This window comes from Lampetra planeri, chromosome 16, assembly GCF_965212315.1.
Source record: "Lampetra planeri chromosome 16, kcLamPlan1.2.h2, whole genome shotgun sequence".
In the NCBI taxonomy this organism is placed as follows: Eukaryota; Metazoa; Chordata; class Hyperoartia; order Petromyzontiformes; family Petromyzontidae; genus Lampetra; species Lampetra planeri.
Window position 1 is genome coordinate 13,999,543 of NC_136122.1, and position 18,615 is coordinate 14,018,157.

The 18,615-nt window shown below is 51.3% G+C and overlaps 1 protein-coding gene across 3 annotated transcripts; it reads right to left on the reverse strand.

The window, feature by feature from the left end:
- Window positions 1–2,153: 2,153 nt before the first annotated feature.
- On the reverse strand, window positions 2,154–16,198 carry CNOT4 (CCR4-NOT transcription complex subunit 4). Of its 3 annotated transcripts, XM_078601686.1 has the most exons (14): window positions 15,995–16,198; window positions 14,805–15,038; window positions 13,817–14,014; window positions 11,960–12,046; window positions 10,967–11,068; window positions 9,884–10,009; window positions 9,093–9,256; window positions 8,545–8,691; window positions 8,375–8,438; window positions 6,857–7,157; window positions 5,616–6,131; window positions 5,118–5,285; window positions 4,762–4,827; window positions 2,154–4,358 (listed from the first exon to the last, which is right to left on the reverse strand). In XM_078601686.1, the coding sequence occupies exons 2-14, from the start codon at window positions 14,976–14,978 to the stop codon at window positions 4,006–4,008; spliced, it is 2,466 nt and encodes an 821-aa protein (XP_078457812.1). In that variant the 5' UTR covers window positions 14,979–15,038; window positions 15,995–16,198; the 3' UTR covers window positions 2,154–4,005. The 3 variants fall into 3 exon arrangements, with proteins under 3 accessions (XP_078457812.1, XP_078457813.1, XP_078457814.1); XM_078601687.1 differs by lacking the exon at window positions 11,960–12,046; XM_078601688.1 differs by lacking the exon at window positions 5,118–5,285.
- Between the last annotated feature and the right edge of the window lie 2,417 nt (window positions 16,199–18,615).

Genomic DNA, 18,615 nt, shown 5'->3' on the forward strand with positions numbered 1-18,615 from the left:
TTCAAGGAGTACGACTACCACCGCGCCCTCGAGTGCCACTGCGAGCCCAGCGCCTGCACGCCCGCGGCAAGCATGGCCGCGCTGGCGACGCACGGCCGCAGCGCCCGCCACTCGCCCGCCAGGGACCGCGGACGTCGCTAGCGCTCCCTACGCCGACGACAACAAACGACGACGGCTGGGAAGCACGCGCACGTGTGCGTGCTCATATGTGTGTAAAGTGCGGCGGGTGTTGCGAGTGGTTTTGTGCGTGTGTGTGTGTCAGTGTCATTGTACAGCGTTGCCAGCTGCACTGCCTTCACGTCGAGCCACTGTGGGCAAGGCTGCCACAGTCGATCAAATTTCTCTGGCTACGTCCCGTTGTTTGCCTTCCCCACCCTGGGAAAGCGGCGGGCTGCTGTGACGACACCAGGGCAGGCCGTGCACCCTGCAAGGCGACGAGTCCGGCCGCAAGGCCTCGGCACAAAGCAAACGTCACAGAGCATTGGAAGGGCACCGAGGCCGTGCCTTCACCACGTGGCACCTCTTCTCATTGGAGACATGGGAAAAAAGTTTTAAAAAATTTTAAGTTTGGAAACAAGAAAATGAGAACTGTTCGTGTGACAGTCGAGGTGTTCATTCAATTGAGATGTAGTGGCTGGGCGGCTGTGTCGCTCGTGAGCGATTGTGCCAAGTGTGAGACGACAGCAGAGTAGGTTCGAGTTGTTGATTCTGCTACTTTGCTTTGCATGGATTATGTTCCTGCTGTTGCTTGTGATTTCGGGAACCCCAAGTCACGTCACTTCATATATGACTTCGCGTGCTCCGTGTTTACCATTCGCACCTCCAACATGTACCTCGGAAGATTTCGGATTGAAATAGCACTCTCGGGTCATTGTACATCATGCCGTCAAAGCAGGATTCTTTAAGTTTTAATAAAATTTGTATTGCATTTGACATTGTTGTCTGGCTGTTATCATTGTGTGCCATTTAGAGGGGGATGAATGGGCATGGCATGGGTTAGAGAAGATCAGACTTTTCGGGAGATAGTCCCAACAGTATCAAGATTGACCTACGTGGAGGAGGCTCATCACGGATGTTATTGGGCAGTGACAGGCTAGGTGCACTTTGAGGCTCCAGGGTGGTTGAAGGCAATCGCCCTCCAAAGCGGAGGGCAGAGGAGTGACGCTCATAATGAGTGGAGCGCTGGGCAGATGAAACACAGCAAGTTGGCACAGTGGGGCGCACAAGTGATGCATGCCAGGCATCTCAGTCAATCCATCTCCTGTCGGAGCCTCCGACACTTCGTGGCCTCAAGGTGCACCTAACATGGCACAAGCACCATATCACTGCCACTTGGTAGTGGATGACAGTTATTGTGTATGGCGAGAGGTGGCACAGTGATTAGCGTGCTGTGCAACAAACCCCACATGACCACAAAGTGGCGTGTACATGAACCAGTCCTGGGCCTCCTATTAGGTCGACTCCACTTTAAATCAGTACCTGGTTCTGTGTGTAAATAGCATTTGGGAGGCTAAGGCGGCCGTGTGGGACTTCAGGCGGCTCGTGCAATGTCTGGGTGCATTGGGAGTTGTGGGTTGGCCAGGACCTTGTATTCTGGAAGTTTATTGTCATCTCACGTCACGTCCGATGGAAGGACGTGGAGAGAACCCAGTTCGTTCTCACTGCAGTGTCGATTTGTCCATCAACGAGATTTGCGCGAACCAGGTGAGGAGCATTCTGTCAAGGCCCAGCGCTTGTATTGGACAGTCCCTGGGAGCGTCTCTACGATGTTTCACCTGGGACTGTCTTATTGCTGGTGGTTTCAACATGTTGGTGGTCGCAGAGCAGCTGATCTGACTTCAAAGACAATTTGGTATGAAGTTACGTAGACGAGGAACAATGCAGAATCTCGTAGAGATTATGGCGTCAATTGCCGAGATGGAATGCAGAGCATCGTCTTGGCTCCATTGGAATGTGCCAATTCCTGACGTATCTTTCCAACATTCGGGCATCTCAGTCGAGCAACCGCTTTGCCACTAAAGGACGACGATTGGGTTGTAAGCACAACATAATCTAGAGAATGCGCTCAAAAAAAAGGTATTGATGTCGCTGCTGCAATTGATTCTCATTTCCAGAACGTGCTGGATTCGAATAAAAAGAGATCGCACACCCTCTCAAGTCAATGCAGTGTTTTATTGCATGAACATAAATTATAAGAATGAGATGTAAGGGGGGGGGGGGGGCGTCACGTTGGCGTTGAGGAGGCAGACCAAGTGTACCGAGCAGCGCGTGGTAACAGACCGAGGGGGGTCCCTGGTCACACAGCACTCCCCCAGCCACTGCTCTAACGATTTTGTAGCAACGAGGCCAGCGTGGAGCTTGGCACGAGCGGCCAGCTGCGGGGGCACAAGCGAGGCTCTAGGAAGGCGAGGCGTAGCAAGGGGGTTCTAGGAGCAGAAGCAAAGAGACCACACGAGGACGCGGTGGGAAGTCTCATCCATGATCGTGCAAAGGGCGACTCCAGCAGCCAGAGCCCACCGACGTCCTCGGCGCCTTCGACGCAGCTCCGACCGCTCGCACGCGACTCCAGGGAGCGGGAGGGGGCGGGCAGCAAGGGAAGCTCGTGGACAAGGGAGCCAGAATGGTGAGGAGGGAAATGTCTTAATGCAATGCCAAAGGCCACCTCGGAAACCTGTCTTCCAAAAACTCATTATGCACGAAATTATATCACAAAAATGGGCTGCGCACGATGCGAACCTGCACGTGTTCCCCCTTACCCAGCGTCACTCATTTATTCCCACTTTAAAAAGGAATCCTACTCTGGCATTCAGCTCAGGTTCCAACTGCTCCTCTTGCCACAAGCCTCCACACCTCACAGAAACAACCACCCTACGTTAACTAAATAAACTTCCACTTAAGAAACACCACCTCGACATACCCAAGAACACTTTTTTCCATAAAAGGCACCAGCTGTTTAAGCACAATCATGTGCACACCTCGCCAACGACTGCCCTTTTCCCTTGCCGCTTCCCAACGCTGCTCCCTCTCGCTCCTACCCGAGATACTAATCCAATGGTTGTCATAATTTTCAAATGCAAAAATGTAGGTGGCACAAATAAAATCTGGACATCTCATCGCTGCCACCTCGAGTCAGATACCAAGTTAAGAGCCCTTGACTAAAGTAACCTGGCAGTTCACAAGCATTGTTAAGCAAGCCTTACTCTGCCGATGCGACAGTGAATGTTGAAACCAGTCCAGAACCTGCATATATTAAATGCTGTTGATAAATATCACTCCTAGAACCCGTGTGCCTGATGGGATGTGTAAATCACTTTGGGAAGGCGAATCATCTTCTAATTCATTTTGGTACAAGTAGTCCACAGGCCAGAGCAGAAATTACTGCAGTTGCTCATCGTAAACGTGTCACCTGTGACAGCTGCCAGCAAAAGTTGTCCAAGCTCATCATAGACTTTTGCACCCTGGCATTGCTCTGCCGTTGGCACACAATACATCTACTACAGACAATGATTGTGCGTGGCCAGGTTCTCTGAGCACTCCCTGGGATTGCATTAAAACGGAGCCAAGCGGGACGGCGAGAAGCGGGGTGAGCGAGACTGGGGAAAGGAGGGAGGGAGGGAAGGTGGGCCCCGTGCTGAAACCACAAACCAGGTGAGTTGGTCGCACCCATCCAGTGCCGGTTGCAGGCACCGCGCAAGCCTCCTCGCCGCATGCGACGCCGCCGCCCCCACTTTTGGACTTTGATCTTAGGGGTTTTTCCTTTGGGAAATTCTTCATGTTAAGCATCTCCTGCTGCGTTTCCCCTCCTCCATTATACATCTTGTTGCAATGATCCGAGAGACAGGGGAGGGGCGGGGGGTGAATGAGAGACAGATATCGATCCAACAACTTCAAGGATGGAGACAAAGGGCTCGAGAGTGACAGAACGAGTGAAGAGGTTGGCGAGAATAGGGGAGGGGACGGGAGGCCAGAGACGCACACCGGGATGGGCGGTGGAGAGGGGCGGTGCTAATGCTGGTTGGTTGCCAGGCTCTGTAGGAAGTCTGCAGGAGGTTTGTTTGTGGGGCCGAGTGCCGGCTGGAAGCCGGGCGGTGGTGTGCGTCTGCTGAGAGGGCCCAGCCCTGCGAAGGGGGCCATGTTGGCATGGGGATGCACGGCCCCCCAGCCGGGCCGCAGCATTCCAGCGTGCGCCGCAGGGTTTGTGTGCGTCAGATAGTGGGGCGGAGGGGCGCCGGTGGTGCGCGGAGCCGGCGGTGGGGACAGGGGACAGTCCTGCTCGGTGAGCGCCTGCAGGGACTTGAGCCAGTGTGGGGGGCTCTCGTCCAGGCACTCCGGCACCAGCCCCCCACACGCAGGGATGCCTGCATGGCACACGCGCCCAACAAACTGCATTGCTACCATTGCCAACATGGCCATAACCACCATCACCACAATAACCAACATTACCATGACCATTACCATCACTAGTAAAGCCACCACCAACAACTACCACTCCCATAGCCACCACAACCACCGTTATCATAGCGACGACCACCATTATCACATGAAGGGGCAGAAATTATGTGGGCCATGTGAATTTAAGTCACAGGCCAGGCAGCCATAGGAGCTGCAGCCCTGCTGTGATGCATTCTCACTTGCTACAGTCCCACGTAGACTTCCCGACAAGAGGCCCTGAGAGATGCAGGCTCCATCACAACCCTCTTTCCCCCCCCCGCCACACCATAGTGCCGAGGGGAGGCTGTGGTCATCATGCCAGTGCGGTACCTGTGATGATGGCAGGGTCCATCCAGCCGTTGTCCCCTGGCCACATGGGCTCCACCTTGGCTGCACCTGCCCCAACACACCGTGGGAAGAGCCTTTCGGTCAGCCGAGCTCGCCCACACCGGCAGCGGTGCATTAAAGGAAAAGGCGGCCCAAACAAAACAACATCTCCTACCTAATACATGCTTGGGCTATCATAGCAAATACGCTGTTGAAAAGGACCATTGCCAAAAAGGTCACCTATTATGCTATCCTCTCAGGGGCAATGTTAGCGACGCATGCGTGGAGTTGTATTATTTGTGCTCATGCACCTCCACTATCAACGCAGAATCACAAAACACTTGTGAGCAGCGTCTCACCGGGTCCGCTCGCTGTGCCGGCAGTGTGGGGGCCGGGGGGCTGGGGTAGGTTGGAGCCATGGGGTAAACCGGGGGGCAGCCCCCCAAAACTGATGTTGACGTTGGGGAGCAGTGCACGGAGGCTGTCCTGCCACTCCTTGTGAGAGTCGCTCGAGGCACCGTCAGTGTCTGCACGCGCGCACGGACGGCGGTCAGTGCAGAGGCGGAGCTCACCGAGCGGGATCCGTGCAAACGCGGCCACACACACGACGCTCGCACACGGGCAGTTCGCCCCTTGCATTCGCCAAAGCTGCGAATCCAACTCAGGTTGTTGGCTCAGTAGCGCAGGGCACCAACCACTATGCTATCGCTCATTAACACACAACCGCCATTGGCCACGAAGTGGCGGAGACGTCACCACGGTGCTCGTGCAAGGCCACATTTCTAAATCTCCACACACCCCCAATGCCACAGCCATACCCCGCCTCAAAGTCGCTCCGACGTCGTTTCGGCCCCCACCTGTGCCAGGGCCGTGCCGTGCGGCGAGCGAGGGTTCCACGCCGTATGCGGGCGCAGAGGCTGCGGACGAGGTCGGCGGTTGCGACGCGGTTGGCGACGGTGGCTGCCTTCCGGGCGCGCCGTGCGGGTGATGAGCTAACCGCGCCGGGTTCCATAGCGGGAAGCCGAGGGGCAGCGCTGCGCTGGGCCGCGCCGCGTAGCCCCGCGCCGGCACGAACGCCACGCCGTTAGCCGCCGGGAGGAGGCCGTTGGCATGACCGCCCAGCAGGCCGTTGGCGTGAGCGTAGGCGTGGCGGTTGTGGAGGTGGTGGTTGTGGAACCCCGGGGGCCCGTGCGCGGTTACACTCGACACCGTGAGCGGAGGGCAGGACAAAGAGAGCTCCTTCTCCATGAGGTCGGCGAGCGCCTTGCTGGTGACGTCAAACGGGTCGAAGCCCAGATCATCGTCCTGCGTCTTCGAGGAGCCAAACCCAAAAGCAGCTTGCCAGTCCGTCGCAGAGGACACAGGGATGGTTTCTACACAGGAACGGAATAGCCAAGCATCGCATGGTTAGCCTCACTGGGAGGGTGCACTGGCAAAGGCTGCTCGTGAGGAACTTTAAGGGCGGCACGATGAATAGGGGGCACGGATTGCACCACACTCAGGCACTATGTCTCAAATTCAGTCCCGACGTTTACGACCGGCAACCGAGAGGAGGTCCAGCAGAGATTTAGATAAAACTCCTGCCAATGATGATGCTCAAGGCCTGGACCCAAGCACAGGTCGCTGGGAACATAGGGCAGTGTGTGACCCACTGCACCACACACACACACTGGGTAATAAACTCCCCAAACATACGCAAATACATGCATGTAAACATCGACAACTGCCATTCTCCACTAAGTGAAGATCACATCATCATGGTGCTTGTTCTAGGCTCGGTGCATTTTGAGGCCATGTGCACATTGAGGCAACGTGATGCAATGAGTTCTCACTGGCAGATCATGGGACAAACCCAGGTACTGTATTATGGGTCAACTGAAATGACTGACAGTTGCACCACCTGCACTCACCACTCTATCAACCTGCTGTGTTTAGCTGCCCGGCACGTTGCTCATTGTTGCAAGCGTCGCTACTCCACCCACCATCGCTGGAGGGCGACTGCAGCCCAGTAGCATCTTATTACAAATCTACATACAACCAACAGCCATTCCTCAAAATCCGCTTGGCTCCCCGACATCGCCACATCGCCGCTTCTCACCGGATGTGAAAGGCGCCTCCGGCATTGGCTCGGACAGGCTGGGCGCTCCGAGCCAGTCTGGCGTGTGCGGCACCAGGTCTGGCAAGGGTAGCCCCATGCCCACGAGCCGGTGCCGGAATGGGTTGGAGCTGGATGAGAAGAGGGACTGCGAGCTCTCGGGGCCACCCAGCCCCAGGCCGATGCCAGCGCTTACCCCGCCCGGCACGGGGTCAAATGCAGGCCGAGGGCTCGGGAGGCCGGGAGGTGGTGATGGGGTCAGGCTGATTCCCCCGTCCAGGTCAGCACTGTTCCCACTGCCGCTCTGTGACACCACAAAGACAAAGATTTCCTATATGGTCCTCCTTTAAACACGCTGTTGGGGCAAGTGCTATTAGAGAGCACCTATTAAGAGCAGCACAAGGGAGTGGTGTTGTCATGCCTGGCCGCCTTTACCCCCCCAATTTACATATTGCACAAGGTACTCGTTAAAAGCAGCGTAAACCTTGGGTAGGCCTAGGACTGGCTCAGATATTCTTCACCAATGTTGGCTGTGAGCGGGATTCCAAGTCAAGTCACCAGGTTAATAGTGCAGTGCACTAAACACTACACTACCGCTGATCACTGGGACACCACACATACAGACGGGTGACGAACGGACTCTTAAGAACCTGCCCGCAGACGGGTTGGCTCGGGGGTTACAGCGCTAAACCAGCACCACTGAGATCCTGAAACCCAATCAGAGTCAGCCGGCTCTATGATTGAACCGGGTTCTCAAGTGTGGCAAGTTCATGGTCTCATGTCATCAACGGTTTTATTTAACTTCACGTGTGTCTGTCGTGGTCAAATCTTGTAATCAAAAGTTAGTCTACTTCCTGTTGTCCAATCAATTCCAAACTTTGCACACGTACTCAGATCCGGTGACAATGCATGGCTGTTTGAAAATCGGCATCAATTCATCAATTAATTGCCTCCTTTCAACCAATTACAATGTTTTTATGGACGGCTGATTAATTATATATTTGTGTGGAGGTCAAAAATGCCACCGTCCCTAAACTGTGGAATCGGCTCGCACACAAAGCAGGCGCCGCGTGTCTCAGGCGCCATTGACGGACTTCTCGACTGTGAGTTAAACAAAGTTGTTAACAAAACCGTTTTTTCTTGTTTTAAGGAGTTTATTACCAGATAAGGCCCACTCAGCTATATAGCTCTTTTTCAAAAGTGACCTGGCCACAAATGATAGGTCAAACGAAGTGGCTTATTACATAGAAAGTTTAATCTAAAAATAACATTACGTTTGGCAAGATTTCAGCTCAGAATTAAAACATTTGAAGCTCATGCAACAAACCTCAATTAAATATAGTGGGTGGGAAAGTGCTGCCCTCTCCTGTGCGACCTGCAAACGACTCAATTGGGATTACAAAACATCAAACACTACTGCATAAACGGAAGAGGACCTTCCTCAGCGAGGCTTTCTCGGGTAAATAATCATAATAATATAGGAACACAATTGTGAACAAGCCAAGCAAAGGCATCTCTCACCTGTGTGGGGCTGCTACTGGACTGGTGATTACTCTGTGCATCTGTAGTGTGATTGTCTGGAGGTCTGAAACAAAACACAACAGACTTAGGCAGGAGATCAGGGTTGGCCAACACACGCAACATGGCCATGTGTGTCTCCGTATACACGTCTACGTGTGCGCAAAACCCACCTGTGTTCTGTAGTTGTGTGCATCTCGGGGCTGAGGTCTGGACTGGGTGTTGAGCTCGGGCTGCCTTCACCCCCTATTCCATTCTCCGACGCCAAACTTCCCGGGTTTGCTAACGACGGCCAGTTCTCCTTGTTGCTGCTGCCCGGCCTTCGTGCACACACACACACACGAGGGGAGACCGCATTGAAAAGAAGACGCGTTATTAACACTGGCACAAGGTGTTAAGACACACGAGGCTTTCAAGTGTGGTATTGACATGTGCAATGCGTGGTGTACTACCACCATGGTGTGTTACGGTGGCACAGCGTGGTGTGGTACAGCCATGTGGTTGTAGTGTGGTGTGGTAAAGCCATGGTTCATGGTGTGGCAGGACATATTGTAGCACTGTTGTAATGTACGGTGTGCCACTGGTACGGTGTGGTAGAGCGAGGGGCAGTATGCTTATTGTGGTGCATGCCACCGGTTGGAGTGCTCATTGTGAACATGTGGTACTGCCTAACAAGGGGAGCGGTGTGAAACAGGCCAGTGTGGCACACGCCAGTGGTCACCTGAAGGTGCCCGTTTGTCGGCCCCGCCCATTCTTGTCACAACTGGGAGGGGGGGCGGCGTTGGGAGGCAGAAGGCTCGAGTTGGTGGTGGCCGGGGGTGCAGCTGGACCGGATTTTGCGAGGTCTGACAAGAGCTTCTGTTCATAGTCCTGGTGTTTGCCAGCCTGAAAGCACCCACAGCGGAGAGCCAGAACTTGACGTTGTTCACCACTTTAAGTAAAGATAAACCTCTGTAACCAATCATGTACTGCACAAGACCAAGGTCAATATAAATCAGAGGTGGCGATAAAAGGATACATCACATATACATTATTATACTTGTTTCTCATGAAAGCCTCACAGAGTCTCAAGACTTTTTTTCACAAAGGTCGTGCTAAGTTGCAATGTCATTTGTGGTATACTCTTTCAAATTTAGAAAACTTGGATCATGATACGAGACACAATGGGCTATTCTTCTCCGAATTAAGTCATCGAGATATTTAACATCCACTGTGAAGCAGGTGGCGTGGAGTACTTGATGGTCAACATACACCGCAGTATAAACCAGGGCAGCCGCTGTGATGATGCAGTGGGTGATGATGACCGTGATGGCAACACCTGCAGTAACCGTGGGAGATCTGCCCAATTTGAACATCGAACCTCTGCAACGAGTGGCACTACCGCTGGGCCACATCCTTTTAAGAAGATTGTAAAAAAAACAGCCAGGTCCATGGGCAGATTCTGCTCAGGTTCAAGTTTACGGAGAGACCGCCCCCCCCTTCCACAATGCCTGTGGTTGGGTCCCAAGGCACCTGCATGTCCTCCTTGGTGAAGCTGGCAGCCTCGTCACCCAGTTCGTGTAGGTACATGCAGTCCGGCTTGGGGCACTGAGCGCTCTTCAGGAAGTAGCTGCAGTACTTGGTGGTTCCCAGCGATGCCTGCATGATTGTGTGCGCATGTGAGCACATGTGTGTGCACGTGTATTCGCATGTACATTTAACAAAAATCAAATTTTGACTGGTGGAATTATGAAAATTATTTTATGAACCCCAAAATTCACGTTCTTCGCGAATGATTGTCGTAGCACGGCGTTTTGGGGAGTGGCTCTTCTTCAGAACAGCTTGGGTGTCTCTCCGAAACACAAGCCGATTACAAATATTTATATATTTAAGGAAGAGTTCATGATGACGGAGAAGTTTGTTTTTTGTGAGCGTTTATACATGCTTGTACTTAAACTTCGACAAGCGCACGTGGCTCTTATATTTCACACATGGTAGAACAACAACCGTGGCATACCTTTTCAGGTAATAAGCGAACACCACGTCACACTGCACAAGCTGCAGGTTAGGACTACACAAGACTACACCTAAATGGTGCATGTGTAAGTGACTGAGTGTATATGATGTGCCAATGTAAACAAGTAAAGGCGTATTCAGGTTGTGCTACCCGACATGACATGTTCATGAACGAAACAGTTTGAACTACAAAGTGCGCAAATAAAGCATGGAGATATCCTTGCTTGGAATAACACAGAGACATAAAGAGGAACACATGGATTAGAGAACATACATCAGTTAATCACATCGTACAAACTATTTAGAAAAGTGGGCTTGGGCAGGCAACGTTATGGCTTGAAGGGATAGACAATGGTCCAGATTAATGACAGCGTCGCAGCCAAGGAATGGGGAGGCACCCCAGAGGTTGCCCACCTCAGAAATGGAGCAATTCAACCAGTATGCGTGCAGGTGCTTGGTGGATCGTTGCAACGCAGGATCATGAGAGATGGTGGCAGCTTTGGGAAGAGGCCTTCATCCAGCAGTGGATTGACCGTGGCCGATGTGTATTGTGGTGGTAAGAGATGGGGTATTGATCTGCAGGGGGGCCCAGGTGTTCACCTTGAGCGTGCGCCCATCGGCCTGCACGTTGTTGACGGCCTGGATGGCACGCAGGGCGTCCTCCCATCGAACGTACGTGATGTACGCACTCGCGCTCGGGCCCTGCAAGCACAAAAACACTCGGTGAGTACCCATGCGAGCACCAACACTTTTTCAGTATATTTCGCCAATGTTATCCCGATTGTGCTATCAGTGTTATATCATGAGATCAAGTATCCACTCTGAACTCTGAGCTGTGCAACCCTTTGTTATAGAATGGCCCCCAGAAACAGATACCAGAGCAACCTCTGAAATCCCTTCGAATGGCCTGTTCAACACAAATGGGGGTAGCACTTTTCCACTTGCTGCCAATGAGAGTAATGTTCGTCACCTGAAAATCAAACCAATATTTTCATTCACAGAAGTGGAATTTGGCCAAAGCAGAAGTAAATTTGATGTTAGGGTTTTTTGTGGAACAGTCATTTGTGACTTAGCCGATACCATAATCACCCTACACTTGAGAATCCAATTGAATCCCAGAGAGCTGAAAAATGCGACTCGAAACCAAGATTTGATCAGGGCTGGCTCAGCGCTCTGACAGCTGAGCCACTAGGCCACTCACACCGAGGCAGCAGCCTACCACTGTTGCTCTGCAAGTGACTAACCATGTGAATGCATCCAGCACAATCACACACATGGCAACACTCAAACGCTCATATACTCTATCATGCTTAGACGTGGCTGCTGTGACCAGAACAAGAAAGTTGGAACTGGCGGCGCCAACAATGTTAGGCACTTGACATTGAGTATTTAGAGAAACACTGGGTGTGATCAGCAGAAACACAATCCTGTTCACTCCTCCCATGAGCCATGATTAAAGCCACCGCTTACATATAATCAGAGGCGCATTCTTCCCACCACTGCCACATCCAGAATCCAACAAACACTCCCTGCTGTGTCATCAGCAGTGCACCATAGCTCCACCTTCTTGGGACACCCACAAAAGGCTGATACCTGGGAGCCGGCGTAGGACGTGCTGTTGTTGACGACCACCTTGTGGATTTTTCCAAACTTCCCAAAGTATTCGGGCCGCTTCAACACCTGAGCATGACACGACACAACGCCGCCATGCACAATGACATCCAGCAATCAGAGACGACAACCCAACGTAACAACAGTGAAGCATGCCCAACAACCCAGCAATGGTCCACCACTGCAACATCTGCTCATGTCACCGCATCCACTTCTGCTGGCAAAATGGGAGCTGTCACTGCCCAGACTATGGAATGAATAATGTCTCAAAGAAATCATAAAATGGGTTTCTTAAAAACATAGCCAAAACTTAAAATAAAACCAATCAGACATGGGGCCACTAAATAATAAAAGCACATGTTGAAATCCATATCCTGGAAAATGTGTCCAAAACTTACAGTTAACGCTCAATTGGTCCATAGTTGGTATAATCTAGGTTGCATAGCTGGGTTGTAGCTTGCAGAAAAATAAACATGTTTACATGTGTGCACTGCTTTAACTATCAGCTAAATTACATGGCGATACTGCTACTGTTGGCAGTATTGCACAAGCACAAATTACAATAACTCCATTAATAGCACTGCCTTCAAAGAAAACAAGATGGGCAACGGCCCTTCTTGATCGCAAAGAGAGGCCATTGGGAGTGCTTAAGAGCTGGAGAGTGCACTGTACTCAATAGGGCATGAGAAATATGTTTTAAATGTCTGATTAAATCTTTAATTGGCATATGTACGAAATGGTTTAATTATTTGCTAACTTTTTATAAATATCAAGTAGCAGACAAACCCCTCAATCAAAAAAGTATTGCTCCATACTCATTTGTATCTAAATTAATTAATGTTGCTGGCACAATGCATTATGGGTAACCATGTTAGTGTGGTCTCTTAGTAGCCACCGAAAAAATTATCAACACCGTTATCCACATCACGACTCATTCTTGGGCTCAATTATTCGATATATTAATATGTAACAGCTCACATGTTGTATAGTGCAGTCTCCATCTCTCTGGCTCCTCTATGTATGTGCAGTGAAGAGCCATTGCCCGAAACATCAGCTATTTCCTTTGAAGGCCAGTGTTGTTGATGACGGAGTTTGTAATATTAGCCGTTACTCTCCAATCTAGGGCCAGTCACTTACTGCTCACATGACCGCAACCACGCAAGTCAACAAAGCACTTTAAGAAGCAATAAAACCGAATGACTAAGTCTATATCTCCTCCACCAGTCTACATGGGTAGACAATAAATGTGTTCTCTATAACCTCATTCAAATATGTTGTGCAATATCCTTGGATTTTTATTATCTGCGGTTACCCCTCCTATCCGTTTCCCTAGTAGTTAATAAAGAGTTGACTCCTGTGAAATGAAACAGCACTTAATCTTCATATTGTAACTTGGTGACAAGTGTTACTTTTTATACAAGAACTGGTTGCCTGGTGAGTGGCAACACCAGGGTATTTTCTGGTGTGCATATGCACGCCCATGTTTGCATGGGCGTGCATGTATGGGCACATTTGTGTACATGTGTGTGCAAGCCAGTGTGGATGTGCACACATAGTGGTCGAGCGGTAGTGCAGTGGTTATTTAAACTGCGCAACAAACCCGCCACCACGAGTTGAATTCCCACTAACGGCCAACATCATCGATTCATATCTGAACCTTTCCTGGGCTTCCCCTAGGTGCGGTGTGTACACATTGGCAGGGAGAAAACAGAATGTGGCCAGTCAGTTCTGTCCTGGCCTTCAAATGTCCTCACTAACAGCACCTGGCCCAACACTGTGTGTAGCTATACAGGGGGAATTTGTCTGTGTGCCTGTGTGGCACGTGCATGTGTGTGTGACCTCATGGTCAGCCAGCCTCTGCGACAGTCCGACAACAAAGACGAGGTTCCTCTGCACCACACGCACGCTGCCCAGGTGTTTACGGTTCTCGGACAGCTTGTGTTTGCGCTCATTTTGCTTCTGCTTCTTCTCGCTCTTTATTCTCTGCAGCTCCTCCGTCGACAGCGGTTTGTACACAGCCGGATTCTCTGAATAGGGCTGCGGACATACACGAGTGCACATTAACGTACACACACACACACATGTACATATAGAGGCCTTCAGTCAAACTACTGCAGGGTTTTGGGGATTATTTGACCGTGCCGATTAGTGTGGATTGGTTATGGAGGGGAGCAAAGGTTTGGGAGCATAAAAGCACAGCACAGCAATGGAGTTTGGTGCACTACCCTCTATTTCCCACGACATAGCACAGCCCCACAGATGCCTCTAAGACCTGCTTGTGCATGATGGCAGCCCATCAAAGCACTTTCCAGGATTGATCCAGCTTAGCTTCAGAGATCAAAAGATATCCGGAACATTCTGGGTGATTTGTTCATGGGTATAAACGCATAAACACGTACATATTAAAATATGTGCCTGTCTATCTATGTGAGTGTGCCTATGATGGCTTTGAGGTGCAGTGTGTTTTTTCATGGTGGAGGGTGGGTGCAGATTTTGGATGAAGTCTCGAGGTTGCTGATAGATTCTGCGCTGTTGGGTGAAGTGTATGCAGTAGATGGAGGTACATGTGTGGAGTGAGATTCAGTCTTTCAGGTGAGGCTGGGAAGAGGGTGGAGGTGTAGGTATGTAGTTAAGATACAGATATAGGCTGGGGTTTTACTCAAACCTCAGTGTGTGGGCTGTAGAGTTTGGTTAGAGGCTGGTGTGTGAGTAGATACTGTTTAGTGTAGAGTGTGGGTAGATGCTTAATTGTGGGTTGTGAGACTACAGCGTGGATGTCTTAGAAGCGTGCCTGTGATGTGTGTGTATAGAAAGGGGGGTTCCGTGCCTTGCGACAGGCTGGGCATAGGCCGTTCTCGTCAGTGCGGATGCGGTGCCAGCAGAAGCGGCAGATCTGGTATCCGCATGTGCAGGGGAAGAAGTGCACATCGTCAATTTCGAGCGGCTCCATGCACAGGGGGCACTCGCTGGGCTCCTCGCCGCTCACGGGACTCGCAGACATTCTGATTTTCAGGCTTCTCCAACAGAGACGGCGGTGGTGGTGATGGCTGCTTGTGCGAAGCTAAACGGATGAGAGTCACAACAGGAACCCATTGAGAGGGTGAGAAAGGTCACTTGCGGTTTCTACACGAGAAGTGGAGATGAACCACTCCTTCCGACAGACGTGAGCGGTCTGAACAAAAGACAACACCTGACGCAATCGGTTGGTCGTCGTTACAAAGAGCTCGTGCCAACGCACAGCTCCGTACCATATTGAGTACAGTACTGCCCACAATCGAGGTTCACAGCAAGAAGCTGATCAGTGCAATGCCCGGGACTGCAATTTGATTTACGAAAGTAGACTTGGAGGCGACTCGCACATATGTTGAGACAGGGCCGGAGCGAAGTCGAGACAATGCAAGCTAGACATATCGGGTTTCATGGGCAGAGGAATCATTCGAACAACGCGGTTATACACAATAAAATATCAACAACAGCACAACCCACGATGAAGGACGGCACGACAGGCGCAACCCCGCGCACGAACCCGGGTGACCGGGCCGTGCCACCCGCATGCCACAGCCGGCAGAGAGAGAGGACAGCGAGGTGATCGAGAGGCAATAGGGGTCCGGAAGTGAGACGAGGGGAAATGAGACCAAGGAGAAGACTCGTTGCCTCGGGAGCAGCAGCGGGTTGTTCCGGGCGGGAAGGCCCCGCGTCTGGATTCCGCAGTAATGGCATCACGACCCGACACCCCCCCCCACACCCCCACCGTGTTTACAATGCCGCCCGGCCGTTGCGATGTCTCGGGCGTGCGTTCATCGCCACACGTCCACATGCGTTCACGGCGGCGGCGGTAGCGCGACACCCGCAGATAAACACGGCGACGGGGGCAGAGGGGACGGAGGAATCTCGTCCTCGCATTCCCCTGCCGCGGCTGCGGAGCGCGGCCCCCGCGGGAGGCCTACGCGCAGGCTTCCTGCGGAGAATCAGGGCAATGGCTAGGCCTTGGCTGCGAGGCCAGAGCTGAAAACTCACCAACAAATCGCGTCCGCTTCTTGCTATTGACGCTCGAAGTGACGGCGGGAAAATGTCGTCGGTGCCGTGAGGTGTCGCTCGCTGTCACTGAGAGCCAACACTGGGCCACGCGAGGGCGATGCTGAACTTTGCGCGCTCCGCTCGGGACCTCTCACTGCTCGGTCGCCATGTCTTATGGGCGCGTCACGTGCGGCACTTCCGGGGGCCACGCGGTGACGTCACGCACACCCCGCCCCCCTCGGACACGTGCGCACAGCTGATGGAAAGGTCACCGCAATGAGATGATGATGGAAAGGTCACCGCAATGAGATGATGATGGTAATCATCGTCATCGTGATTGTTGTTATAACGCTTACTTATCCAGCAAAGCGTTGCTGAGTCTCAAGACGAGGGCCCTGCCAAGTGTCAACAGTTGGGGGTGATGTTGCTATGTGCAATTAGTAAGATGGTGGTTAGGTCACCGTGTGATCACATTAAGTACATTGCGGGTAATTGTTCAGTCCTGGGATATTTTGGCTGTCATATATCGGAGAATCCGGAGGATATGTATGCAGAACGGGGGGAGAACATACAAACTCCACACAAAAAGGCTCCCGAGTCCGGAAACGAACCCAGCTGCTCTTTCTGTGATGTACTTGCGCTACCCTGCTGGCCCTGGTGGTGATGGTGAGGTTACGGCGAGATGATGGTGACGATGAAAATGCCCTGCGATGCAGACTTTTTATGGCCGCAGAAATAGTGCTGGATGATGAAGGCCTCTCCACATCGCCTCCATCCCTCAGGGCATTGTAATGCCCTTACTCCACCTCCCTCCTGCACACGACTAAATCGTTTTGTTTAATCTAAACTGGAAACTCGATTCTTTAGAACTGCTCTTCGCGTTTGGTTTGTTGTTCTTCCTCCGCACCTCAGATTAGCATGGTTGGCTATGTACGGTGCGAAATAAGTGCAACATACATGCATGACACATTATCGCTACATACCTTCCTTGGCCTTGTCTCTTGGGCATGTTCACTCCTTTGTCTGCTATTGTCACCAATGTCGTCCATCAGCTATCATCTAGCAATGTCCTACCCAAGCCCGCGTACTACATTTTCCTCGGTCAATATGATGCGCAGGAAAATGTGTTTCCTGATCGCACCAATTGAAATCATTCCTCAGTCGACATTTGAATTCGGAATTGTCCAACAATTACTCCAAGCTGCTCTAAGTCACATATATTTCACCATTATATTCTGTTCTGCCTTCAATCATTTCCCATAAATAGACAGTATATACTTTGTTGTCCCTCCCAGACATGATTTTGTTCAGTGAACGTAATGGTATCTTTACCCAAACTTTACAATAATTTACGGCAGTTTGTTTACATTGGTAATTATAGTGGACTAGCCCTTTGCCCATCCAAGGACGGGTGTATTGCAGTAAATCTGAAACTTAAAAGCGAAAAGCAGACCACGACGTGATATTCATTGCATAAATGCGTGTGCAATTTGTAAGGGCGCGGTGACACAGACTTATTTCATTTTAAGGTTATAATCCCTTGTTCATCACGACGTCCTTTTTACTTTGATGTCTCAACAGCGTTACGGAGATCGCGTGATGACGTGAGGGTTCTGCCCTTGTAGTGAGGGTTGTAAGTTGACGCCGAGGAGGGGGAGGAGGCGCCTCGGTCCCCCATGTGGAGTGACGTCAGCCGCTAATTATTATGAATGGGGGGGGGGGGTCCATTTGGAGGACGTCACCTTATGATTATCAATGGGGGGGGGGGGGCTTTTCGATGTGGAGTGACGTTGCCTGCTCATGATTATTAATGAGGGGTGGGGTGTGTCCATTTGGATGACGTCACATGCTCATGAATATGAATGCGTAGGTATTACAGTATAACCCTGATGTGAATAACGTTGGTGAAATTGTTTCCAATTGTTCAACTCCTTAACTGCGTTGTGTTAATTTCAACAATCTCAGTGCTTGCTGTTACATCCTTATACATGGCTGTGATCATTTGTATTTATTTAACTGTGTGCGATACAGGCCCATTGAGACAAAAGAAACATTGTCGAATTGGCAAGGGCAACCTGGGTTACACCAAATACCCTCGGACAAAAAGCAGCCATGTGCAATTGTATTTGATATGTTTGCCTTTGTTCATCAGAAAAAAAACACTAAGTTCTGACCATGTGCGGCAGTAGTCTAGTGAAATCACTGCGCCATTCCATGTCTATATATCAATGCTGTGATGTTACGAAGACATACAATATCTCGCAGCGATGTTAAAGTATTCCTGTTATAAATAAAGCTTCAGTCCCGTGTTGGACACAGACTGTATTAATCACGTCTTCAGTGAGACAAACTGGCCTGCCTGATGAGGCTAGCTCTGCTCTGCAGCAGGGCCCAAATGAGCATTGACTTCAGAGTGCTGGTGAATGCACGTGTTCTCTCAGCGACATGTGCAGCCAGAGGCTGAGCACACACCCACACGCAGCGCACACACGGAGTGTCCTGGCGGGAGATTGCCTGGCACATCGGGTTTTAATCCGAAGGGTCCCTAGAGGGAAAGTCCCACAGTTTCCCGGTGCCAGCCGCAATGATTCATGCATGACATCGGGAGGGGCTGGGGTGAA

What these genes read in the sequence shown, in the direction of transcription:
- CNOT4 (XM_078601686.1), bottom strand. Translation starts at nt 14,978, where the DNA reads ATGTCTGCGAGTCCCGTGAGCGGCGAGGAGCCCAGCGAGTGCCCCCTG. An exon ending in CCGATGGGCGCACGCTCAAG is followed by an intron (nt 10,010 to 10,966) that starts GTGAACACCTGG and finishes ACAATCATGCAG; the next exon opens with GCATCGCTGGGAACCACCAA. An exon ending in CACACAACTACAGAACACAG is followed by an intron (nt 8,439 to 8,544) that starts GTGGGTTTTGCG and finishes GTTTTGTTTCAG; the next exon opens with ACCTCCAGACAATCACACTA.